General features: G+C 38.3%; 1 protein-coding gene across 1 annotated transcript; it reads left to right on the top strand.

The window, feature by feature from the left end:
• The first annotated feature begins 2219 nt into the window (after window positions 1–2219).
• Window positions 2220–3481, top strand: LOC104099478 (probable CCR4-associated factor 1 homolog 11). The gene has a single exon (XM_009606484.4). The coding sequence runs from the start codon at window positions 2570–2572 to the stop codon at window positions 3407–3409; it is 840 nt and encodes a 279-aa protein (XP_009604779.1). The 5' UTR covers window positions 2220–2569; the 3' UTR covers window positions 3410–3481.
• Window positions 3482–12905: the final 9424 nt, after the last annotated feature.

Genomic DNA, 12905 nt, shown 5'->3' with positions numbered 1-12905 from the left:
GGAGATTTGAAGGGGTTAAAAGCAAGTAAAAAGTTCGGGGGTAAATCAAGAAGTTCTGAAATCGGAAAGTAAAAAAGTGAAAAAAGGATCGAAGCTTTATAGAGAAGAAGTAATTATTGTGTGACGTTTCACATTCAAGGGCGGTCAACCGGCGGCTGACACGTGTCCGAAGTCAGAACGTCGTGACTAATGGAGCGTTTCACTAACTCGTCGACCAGATTGTAGTGTACGGGAGAAGGAATCGGGGTCAATTAATATTTTCTCGTCGTTTCGATAAATCTTCTCTCCGAAAAGTGAGGGAAATATCTATGTGCGGGTAAAATCGGGGATCATGTTACCCCTGATTCCCCAATAGAGGAACATGAGGGAAGCATAATCTGAAGCAACCTTGAGCGAAGCCGAAGAGTCCCTCATTCTGGAGCTCGGGGGATGAACGGTGTATCTGGGATCGGGCACGCCTAAACAACGGATCTAGATCAACTGAAGTTTCGAGACCGAGGAAAAAGAGAAACGGCTGAGCACGACGAGCGGGGAGCCGTAATATCCGCCCTCAACCGGATATAATGGCATAAATTTTGTCTTATATCAATTGCGGATCGGTATTTACCGAAAAAGAAAACTTTTACCTTATTTAGACTTGTACTAGGATTGAAAATCCTCTACTATATAAAGGGAAGAATTTATTCATTAGAACACACTGTTGACACACATATCAAAATAATAAAAGTTCATTTCTATCTTCTAGGTATTATTCAAAGTGTTCTTTAGTTACTCTCTTCTTATAATGCAACCAAGCCCATATCTCAGGTTCGATCGGGGCCGGATTTCAGTGTTCAACTTAAGACCATGCTTGATTGTTCCATTACGATTGGTTTGACCGTTCATTCTCTCTTTTGTTTAATTATTTGATGTTCTCAGATCATTCGTATTGAATTAAATCGCGTATCTTTTAAACTTTGTACAAATTTAAGTGTTGCTCATTTTTAAGGGCAAACAACTATATCGGGCAAAAACATTAAAAAAATATTCCTAATTTGTGTAGAAGAATAAAGGTAAACACTAATATGATATCACGTAACTAATTTAGCTCCTAAAACATTCTCAATTTATTTATGCAGAAAACCTCTTTTCTACAACGTCCAACAAATAAAATCTTTTCCGCACCGCATATTTAACCAAACAAATATATGCATAACATATGTTAGCATATAAACAATTTTTTACCCTTAGCCATGATTAGTTAATATATATATTTACTTCATTAATCACTTAACAGAAGTCATGTCCAGTCAAATGGTCAACGATCAATGTAAAGGTATTGGACTTGATAGGTTTTAGATTTGAATCTCATCAACAGTGACGGATCCACATTGACACTCCTTTGTAAAAAACTACAATGTTTAGTTAGCAAAATTTCTTTATATATATATATATATATATATATATATATATATATATATATATATATATATATATATATATATATACTATATAATTGACACACCTTAACCTTAACCCATTTTAATAAAAATCTTGGCTCCGCCACTGCTCGCCAAAGTACATATCTATCGTATGTGTTAATGTAATGTAAAATAGTGTCAATGTACATTGATTGGTGGTGTGAACATATTACTCCCTCTGTTTTAATTTAGATGACACATTTTCCTTATTAGTTCGTTCAAAAAAGAATGACATATTTCTATAATTAGAAATAATTCAATTTTAAACTCTTCATTTTACACATTTTACCCTTAATTAAAAATTTTTATAACCACACAAATGTCATGGCCGTACAAAGCTTTTACCCCTTAAACTTTTAAGGCCACAAGTTTCAAAAATTTTCTTTTTTTTCCCCTTAAATTCCATACCGAGTCAAACTATCTCGTCTAAAACGGATGAAATATAACATATACGCTCTTATACAACCTAAAATTGAAAAAAAAAAAACCCCAACTTTTACACACATGATGTCGATTTTCCACTTGACCGGCATGCAACAGATTCAGCTCACTCCCAATCTGTAAAACACTAAAATCAGACGCAACAAATTGCAACATAAAAAATAAAAATTTATAGCGTAACTCACAAATAAAGCCGCCTTTTGTAGACCAATTCCCTTTTCCACTGTGTGAATAAGCATTCTATTCTACCAATAAATGCATTATTATACCAACTTGATTTATAAACTGTCCAGACGCGTTGAACTTATACCCAAAAAAACAAGAACCTTGCCTTTTTCTTTCTCTTTTTCCTTGTCTGAACCGCAGTTTTTTGGAAACAATGAACTAATCCCTCCCTTGTCCCACTTGGTAATCTTTTTCTCCTATTTTAATTCCAACATTCTTTATTTATTTAAATCCCCTTATCGCTCTCTTTCGAAGCAACACTCGTAGATTCTTTTTTCTGTTCTCCTCAAAAACCTTTTTCTTTGTATAAAAATCAGTTCTTTCGCCACCCCCTCATCACCAAATCAAAGCTTTTTGCTTTCAGATTTCAATTTCACGGCAAACCCATTATTTATTTTCGATTTTACGACGACCCATCTAAGAATCTTGGAAAATTGTGACTCATGGCTGTTGAAAAAGCTGCTTCGGATCCGAACTCGATTAAGATCCGAGAAGTTTGGTCCGATAATTTGGATTCTGAATTTGAACTTATACGAAAAGCTATTGATCAGTACCCTTTCATCTCAATGGATACTGAATTCCCGGGCGTTATTTTCAAGCCGGAGGTTGGTTCTTTCCAGCAAAATCGCCGGCGACACGGGCAACATTATAAGTTGTTGAAGTCAAACGTAGACGCTTTGAACCTTATTCAGCTAGGACTCACGTTGTCGGACGCCGACGGGAATTTGCCGGATTTGGGTTCTGGCGGGGTGCACCGGTACATATGGCAGTTCAATTTTTCCGACTTCGACGTGGCGCGTGATCGTCACGCGCCGGACTCCATCGAGCTTTTGCGTCGCTACGGGATTGACTTCGAGAAGAACAAGGAATTCGGTGTTGACTCGGCTCGTTTTGCTGAGTTAATGATGTCTTCTGGGTTGGTTTGTAATGACTCAGTGAATTGGGTCACGTTTCACAGCGCGTACGATTTCGCTTACCTGGTGAAAGTCCTCACGCGCCGGGAACTTCCTGGGGAGTTACAGGACTTTTTGGGAATTCTCAGGGTGTTTTTTGGAAATAATGTTTATGATGTAAAGTACTTGATGAGGTTTTGCGAACTTTATGGTGGGTTGGACCGGGTTGCGAAGGCTCTAGAGGTGAACCGGGCGGTTGGGAAGTGCCACCAAGCCGGTTCAGATAGCCTGCTGACGTGGCATGCATTCCAAAAAATTAGGGACGTGTACTTTGTAAAAGACGGACCGGGAAAATATGCCGGCGTTTTGTATGGATTAGAAGTGTATTAGGAATTAGTACTAATTTTTTAATTTGTTAGTAGTAAATAATATCTTTATTAAATAAATATTTTTTGTGGTAAATTGTGGTCTCTAATTTCGCTAATTTTAAAGTTTAACAAGGCATACATATTTGGCTTTTGAGTTGTATTTTGAATAATTTTATTTGTCTAATTGGAGAGTCTACAACGACTATATGAAGAAGGTAAGAGCATACAAAGTCAAATAATATCAAGAAGATAAAAACCAAAGTTCAGCATCTAATATGTTAAATCGTATTTGACACATGATTGCATATCAAAAAGTTTTGTACTTTTAAAGTTTGCGAATTTTAAACATTGTATGACGTTTATGGTGGTATAAGATTATGCTATTATAGATTAAAATGAATAGTTTAAAATTAAAAACTTTTAAATATAAATAGTTCTGTTTATGAAATTGAACAGAGAGAATCACAAGTTTTAATTTACACTGTAATTATTTAGTTGACAAATTGTGTTGGAGGTCGAAGGTTGGAAGAGTCGCATACATGTTAAATGTGACTCTTTTAATTGTCTACTCTTTCATGTGGTTTGATGTATTTTATGTGAAGAAGGGCACCGCCACGGGCATATTCAGTGTAGATTCAGATTCATCCGAATACATAGCTTTCGCTCTATTCTATATTCTTGTCCAATAAAAATCATTAAATATTTATAAATCATAAACTTTAAACACATTATATTAGATAGGATGTGGTAGAATTGTGAATCTGAACTTATAAAGTTCAAATTCTGGATCCGCCTATATGTATTGTTGTTTCATTAGCAAGGAGAAAGAAAGAAAAACTCCTTGGTAGTAGCTAATTTTTGGAGTGCACATTGATGGATAGACACATTGTTTTCTTGAAACTTAAGGTCGTCTTTGAGGTGAAGTTGAAATTTATAGGAGGTTGGACAATATTTAAGTTGAGATTGAAAATAAGTACTTAAAAACTAAAGTTAATAATGTTTATTAAAGTTCAAGTTGTGCTTGACTATTAGTACCAGTTGAGAAATAAGTCCGTTAAAGTAGAAATATTTACGAATATATATATATATATATATATATATATATATATATATATATATATATATATATATATATATATATATATATATATAATTTTCGAACATGTGCGTTGCACGTGTATTCCTATGGTGATTTTCTGTGTTATTAACGTATAAATGAAAGAAATAATTTAAAAAAAAGTTTTTTACACCGATGGTCTCTTTATAAAAATTATTTTCATAACTAATAGTACTTTTCGTTTATTCCAGATATAGCATATTTTGATATAGCATTTATAATAAAACTCATTAATTATAATCCCTTAAATACCGCTATAAGGGGCACCCTATTTAATAGCCAAAATGCAAGCACCCAATGTTTAATGAAAAAGTTGCAATCTTCACTAATATCACGTGTAGACACTAAAATTTTAGCAGATCAAGATAAATCCTAAATTCAAGACGACTCTTGAAATATTAGGACTCTATTAGAGTTACTTGGTGGCTACTCCACACAAACTTCAATTCATGCCTATAAATAAAGCTACATATGTCCTTCAAAGAGGATCTCAACAATCCCATAGCGCACAAAGAGATCACATATACGATCTCAAAATTTTACTAAAATTCATGAAATATTCATTAGAGATCAAAGACATGTCAAATATGTCTTGCTCAAAGTTCTAGCAACATTCAAGATCCAAATAGAGTGTTGCTATATGCTTCTTGATCATCAAATACATCAAGGAGATGCATATCATCCTATGTTCGAGAAATACGCCGCTAAGGCCCTCGAATTACGGATAACAAATCGGAGGGAAGAATCAAGGGATAAACAGAGTTGTAACCTGCAATGTTTATCAATAAAATCTTTTTCTTTATAACTGTTTGTGATTCTAGTTTTATTTTTCTGCACAAATTTATTAAAAACAAATTGGCACGCCCGGTGGGACCAGTTCTGCCCTTCATCTCTTCCTCCTGCAAAGCGAAAACTATAAGTTTCAAGATTATCTGTTGTGATGGTCAGGTACTTCAAGTCCCGTCTTCAAGTTTCAGCAAGCCTACACCTCGACAAACCTTGAAGTATGGAGCATTTGTAGACATTGAAATTTTAGCAGATCAAGATAAATACTAAATTCAAGACGACTCTTGAAATATTAGGAGTCTATTAGGGTTACTTGGTGGCTACTCTACCCAAACCCTAATTTATACCTATAAATAAGGCGACATATGTCCTTCAAAGAGGGTCTCAAAAATTCCATAAATTCTTGGGATATTCACAAAGGGATCAAGACATAAAATAATATCGTGATCAATAGATATTCTTCTGGATAATCAAATACTTCAATAATAATATCCATACAATGATCGACTTTTATGGAGATCAAATAATCTAGAGAGGTCTGCATCATCCTACGTTCGAGAAATACGACGGTTAAGCTCTCGAATAATGGAGAACGATCTAGAGAGAAGAATAAAGGGAACAAACAGAATTGTATCCACATCATTTTATTAATAAAATTATGTTTCTTCATATTTATATTGTGGTTATAATTTATTTTTGTATCACAAATAATTTATTGCAAACAAATTGGCACGCCCAGTGGGACCAAATCTCCCTCCTTCATCTCCTCTCACGGTGAAAAGAATGTGGTGTCTTCTTTACTAGTACTTCAAGTCTTGTCTACGATGATCTTGTAAATATACGCCCCGGCAAGCCTTGAAGTAGGGGGCATTTGTAGACTTCATAATTTTATCGGATCAAATCCATATGAAATTTGGTCAAAATCCTAAATTTAAGATACTACAAATAGAGTCCGTCAAGGTTTTGGAGGCTACTCTATCTGAAACCCTAACTTGGAGGCTACTCTACCTGAAACCATAGCTTAGAGGGTACTCTACCCCAAACTCTAACTACACCTATAAAAGAGGGCCACATATTCCCTTTGAAAGCATCTCAAAATTCCATAAAAATACATGGAATATTCACAAAGAGATCAAAGATATCAAATATTATCTTTCTCAAAGTCGCCGAGAAATACGTTGGTTAAGCCCTCGAATTACGGAGAAAGATCTAGAGAGAAGAATCAAGGAAACAAATAGAATTGTATACGCATCATTTTGTAATATAATTATATTTCTTCATATTTATATTGTGGTTACAATTTATTTTGTATAACAAATAATTTGTTGCAAACAAATATGCACGCCCAGTGGGACCAGTTCTGCTCTTCATCTCTTCCTCCTGCATATCAAAAACTTCAAGTTTCAAGATTATCTGTTATGATGGTCGGGTACTTCAAGTCTCATCTTCATGTTTCAGCAAGCCTACACCTCGACAAACCTTGAAGTAGGGGGCATTTATAGATACTGAAATTTTAACAAATCAAGATAAATCCTAAATTCAAGCCGACTCTTGAAATATTAGGACTCTATTAGGGTTACTTGATAGCTACTCTATACACACTCTAATTCATGCATATAAATAAGGCTACATATGTCCTTCAAATAGGATCTCAACAATCCCATAGTGCACAAAGAGATCACATATACGATCTCAAAATTCCATAAAAATCCATGCAATATTCATTAGAGATCAAAGACATGTCAAATATGTCTTGCTCAAAGTTCTAGCAACATTCAAGATCCAAATGGAGTGTTGCTATATGCTTCTTGATCATCAAATACATTAAGGAGATTCATATCATCCTATATTCTAGAAATACGCCGCTAAGGCCCTCGAATTACGGATAACAAATCGGAGAGAAGAATCATGGGATAAACAGAGTTGTAACCTGCAATGTTTATCAATAAAATCTTTTTCTTTATAGTTGTTTGTGATTGCAATTTTAATTTTCTGCACAAAGTTATTGCAAACTCCATGTAAACATATTGCATATTTTCTTTCTTTAAATAAAGAAAAAAATACGAAAACATCTAAAAGAATTTTCTATTTGGTTGATTTATGTCATCTTCTTCAAATAGGATTATTGTATTTGTCGAAGATACCTTTGTTCTTCAATATTATTATGCTAATACATAATAGAATATTATTGTAATTCTATAAACTATTAAATACCATCATTATATTGTATATATACATATTTATACATAATTATATACTATTATAATATTGTGTATAGATGTATCCCTTGTATATATTGTCACGACCCAAAATCCTAACATGTCATGATGGTGCCTATCGTGGTATTAGGCAAGCCGACATTTACGAAATAATTCCAACACTTTTAAGCAGAAAATGGATTTAAGCAGTTTAAACAATAAAGATTTCATAAACGGGATAGATACTCAAAATACAACGCGAAGATTCCCAATATTGGGGTGTCACTGAGTACATGAGCATCTATACATTACAGGTCCGAAAAATACTGTCTAATATAGTTTGAAACTAAATACAATAAGCGGAATTGTAGGAAAGGAGAGACAAGGTCTGTGAAATGCCGACAACTACCTCGAAATCTCTAGAAGATCAACTGTGCACGGAATCAACACCCACTATGTGCGGAAATACCTAGATTTGCACACGAAGTGCAGGGTGTAGTATGAGTATAACCAAATCAGCAAGTAACAATACTAAATAAAGAATTGAAGGCAGTGACGAGTTTTACAGTTATAGTTCAATTACAACAATTTTTTTAACATGGAAGGTAGGCATGCTTTCAAGTTCGACAATTAAGGCCAAATCAGTAATTTCATATCAAGTTCAATTGAAACGGAGTGTAATATCTTTCAGAAAATATAAAGACAGTGATACATGGCAGCTAAGTGCAACAAATATGAAATCAAATGCATCCTCTCAGGGCCCCAGTCACTCAGCCCTCCCATTCACTCAACACTCGTCACTCGCACTCAGTAGGTACCTACGCTCACTGGGGGTGTGTGCAGACTCCGGAGGGGCTCCTTCAGCCCAAGCGCTATAATTTGCACAGACAACTCACATGCTATAATATAATAGCTGGATCCGCACGGACAACTCACGTGTTGCATGGACAAATCACGTTCTGTAGTATGATATCTGGATTCGCACGGACAACTCACGTACTGCTCGGACAAATCACGTGCCATAGTATAAATATGTCACAATTAGGGCCTCAACCTCACTCTATCATCAATCTCTCCAGTCTCTCGGGCTCTCAGAAATCATGAACATCAACCAAAACAGAAATGATGCAATGTATCAACAAGGAACAATAGAGATTGAGATATGATATGCAAATAAACTGTGACCGAGTACAACGGCAATTTAGCAGATAATTCAACATCTGCACGACCTCTGTGGGTCCCTACAGTGTTAACACATGGTTTAACATGATTTATAGTTTGATTTCTTTAATATGTGGAAAAATATACTGATAACAACAAATTATTCAACTACACAGATCCATGGAATTGATCAAGTAACAATTCCGACGGCGCACACCCACACGTCCGTCACCTAAAAACCAAATATGTGACACGTAATATGGGGTTTTGTACCCTCAGAACCAAATTTAGAACTGTTACTTACCTCAATACGAGCAAATCTCTACTCTAACACAACCTTGCCTCACGAAACGGTCTTTGAATGCCTCAAATCTAGCCATAAACAGAGCGATAAAATCAATACGGGCTAAAGGAATCAACTCCGTAAGAAAATGCTAAGTTATTAATCAAAATCAAAAATCGGCTAAAAAGCCAGCCCCTGAGCCCACGTCTCGAAATTCGATAAAAGTCACAAAACCTGAAAGCCCACTCAACCACGAGTCCAACCCCACCAAATTTATCAAAATTCGACACCAAATCGTCACCCAAATCCCCAAATCAAACTCTCCAAATCTCTAGCCTCAAACTCCCAATATACACCTTAAATACACACCAACCGGGTGGGAAAATCAATGGGAAAGCAATATTATTGATTAAAAATAGGCACAAGGGACTTACCTCAAGAATCCCCTCGAAAACCCTCTCACAAATCGCCTAAACCATGCTTGAAATGTTAAAAGTGAAGCGAAAATCGCGAACCCTTGCTTTTAAACATTCTGTCCAGCACTTCCGCTTCTGCGGCATCGCAGAAGCGACAAAAATTCCTCTTCTGCGGTGAACCACTAGAGCTGGGCCTACGCTTCTGTGGTCCTTTCCCCCGTATCTGCGCCATCACCGGTGCAAAATTGCCCATCACACCTGCGCAAACTTCCGCTTCTACGCCCATCACTCCGCTCCTGCGACAACGCAGGTGCGGAAAAATATTTGCACATGCGACCACGGTCCTCCCAACATCTGGCTGCATCTGCGCTCCTCAGCTCGCACCTGCGATCAAAGCTCCGCAGGTGCGATTACACCAACAAACTTCAGCAGACCTCCAACTCAAACGTTGATCCAAAAACCTTTCAAAATCACCCCGAGGCCCCTGGGACCTCAACCAAACATACCAACAAGTCTTAACACCTGATACAAACTTAGTCGAGCCTTCAAACCACCTCAAATAACATCAAAAATACGAATCGCACATAGATTCGAGCCTAATGAACTTTAAGCTCCTAATTTCTACAAATAATACCGAAACATATCAAATCACATCCGATTGACCCCAAAATTTATACACAAGTCACAAATGACATTACTGACCTACTCCACTTTCGGAATCAGAATTCGACCACGATATCAAAAAGTCCACTCCCAGTCAAACTCTCCAAAAAATCTAACTTTCGCCATTTCAAGCCTGATTCCACTACGGACCTTCAAATCACAATCGACACGCTCCTAAGTCCAAAATCACTTAACGGAGCTAACCGAACAATCAAAAATCCGTTCCGGAGTAGTTTACTCAAAGATCAATATCCGGTCAATCATTTCAACTTAAGCTATCAACCTTGAGACTAAGTATCTCATTTCATTCTGAAATCACACCGGACCCGAACCGACTACTCCGGCAAGTCACATAACAGATATAAGGCACAAATGAGAAGTAAATGGGGGAACGGGACTACAAATCTCAAAACGACTGGCCGTTTCATTACGTCCTCCCCCTCTTAAACAAACATTCGTCCTCGAACGGGTCTAGAAACATACCTGGAGTCTCAAATATGTGTGGATATCTGCTACGCATCTCTCGCTTGGTCTCCCATGTAGCCTCCCCAACTGGCTAACCTCTCCACTACACCTTTACTGAAGCTATGTCCTTTGACCTCAACTTTCAAATCTGCTGATCCAAAATAGCCACCGGCTCCACATCATAAGTCAGATCACCATCCAAATGAACTCTGCTGAAATCCAAAACATGAGGCAGATCGTCGACATACTTCCGGAGCATAGAAACATGTAATACTAGATGCACACTCGACAAATTAGGTGGCAAGGCAAGCTTGTAAGCCATCTCCCCAATCCTCTGAAGTACCTCAAATGGCCCAATATACCGACGGCTCAACTTGTGCTTCTTCCCGAATCTCATAACACCCTTCATGGGTGAAACCTTTAGCAGTACCTTCTTCCCAACTATGTAAGAAACATCACGTACCTTCCTGTCGGCATAACCCTTCTGTCTAGACTGTGCCGTACGAAGTCGCTCCTGAATCAACTTAACCTTGTCCAAAGCATCCTGGACCAAGTCAGTACCCAATAGCCTAGCCTCCCCAGGCTCAAACCAACCCACCGGAGATCTACTTCGTCTCCCATACAAAGCCTCTTACGGAGCCATATGAATGCTTGACTGGTAGCTGTTGTTATAGGAAAACTCCGCGAGTGGCAGAAATCGATCCCAAGAACCCCCAAAATCAATGACACAAGAGCGTAGCATGTCCTCCAATATTTGAATGGTTCGCTCGGGCTGTCCATCCGTCTGAGGGTGAAATATTGTGCTCAACTCACCTTGAGTACCCAACTCTCACTGCACGACTCTCCAAAACTGCGATATGAACTGCGTGCCCCAATATAAACTGATGGACACTGGCACACCGTGGAGGCGAACAATCTCTCGGATGTAAATCTTTGCCAACTACTCTAAAGTATAAGTAGTCCCAACTGGAATGAAGTGCGCGGACTTGGTCAGCCGATCCACAATCACCCAAATAGCATCAAACTTCCTCGAAGTCCGTGGGAGCCAGACTACAAAATCCATGGTGATCCGCTCCCATTTCCACTCTGGAATCTCTAACCTCTGAAGCAATCCGCCTGGTCTCTGATGCTCATACTTTACCTGATGACAGTTGAGGCACCGAGCTACAAATCCCACTATATCCTTCTTCATTATTCTCCACCAATAATGGTGCCTCAAGTTCTGGTACATCTTCGCGGCACCCGGATGAATAGAATACCGCAAACTATGGGCCTCCTAGAGAATCAACTCACGTAGCCCATCCACATTAGGCACACAAATCCGACCCTGCATCTTCAATACCACATCATACCCAATAGTAATATCTTTGGCATTACCATGTTGAACCGTGTCCTTAAGGACAAGAAAATGAGGGTCGTCATACTGGAGCTCTCTGATGCGATCATATAAAGAAGACCGAGAAACCACACAAGCCAAAACTCTGCTCGGCTCGAAAATATCCAATCTGACAAATTGGTTGGCCAAGGCCTGAACATCCAAGGCTAAAGGCCTCTCTGCTACTGGTAGATATGCTAAACTCCCCAAACTCTCCGCCTTGCGACTCAAGGCATCAGCCACCACATTGGCCTTTCTGGGATGATAGAGGATGGTGATGTCATAATCCTTAGGCAGCTCCAACCATCTCCGCTGCCGCAAGTTAAGATCCTTCTATTTAAACAGATGTTGTAGACTCCGATGATCGGTGAAAACCTCACAAGGGACACCGTACAAATAGTGCCGCCGAATCTTCAAGGCATGAACAATAGTTGCTAACTTGAAGTCGTGGACATGATAGTTCTTCTCATTTACCTTCAGCTGCCTAAACGTGTAGGCAATCACCCTACTGTCCTGCATCAACACCGCGCCGAGACCAATGCGCGACGCATCACAATATACCTTATAGGACCCCGAATTAGTAGGCAACACCAACACTGAGGCTGTAGTCAAAGAAGTATTGAGCTTTTGAAATCTCTCCTCACAATCCTCGATCCACCTGAACGGAGCACCCTTCTGGGTCAATCTGGTCATAGGTGCTGCAACAGACGAGAAACCCTCTACAACTCGACGATAATACCCCGCTAAGCCATGAAAACTCCGGATCTCCATAGCTGAGGATGGTCTGGGCCAACTCTGCACTGCTTCAATCTTCTTCGGATCTACCTTGATCCCCTCACTCGATACCACATGGCCCAAAAATGCCACTGAATCTAGCCAGAAATCACACTTCAAAAATTTTGCGTACAACTTCTCTTCTCTCAAGGTCTGGAGCACAGTCCTCGGGTGCTTCTCATGATCCTCCCGACTCCGGGAGTACACCAGAATGTCGTCAATAAACACAATGACAAAGAAGTAAAGATAGGGCTGAAATACATTGTTCATCAAGTGCATG

Source organism: Nicotiana tomentosiformis, chromosome 11 (genome assembly GCF_000390325.3).
Source record: "Nicotiana tomentosiformis chromosome 11, ASM39032v3, whole genome shotgun sequence".
NCBI classification, from domain to species: domain Eukaryota; kingdom Viridiplantae; phylum Streptophyta; class Magnoliopsida; order Solanales; family Solanaceae; genus Nicotiana; species Nicotiana tomentosiformis.
This window is presented reverse-complemented; position numbering and strand designations above follow the sequence as displayed.

What these genes read in the sequence shown, in the direction of transcription:
- LOC104099478 (XM_009606484.4), top strand. Translation starts at nt 2,570, where the DNA reads ATGGCTGTTGAAAAAGCTGCTTCGGATCCGAACTCGATTAAGATCCGA.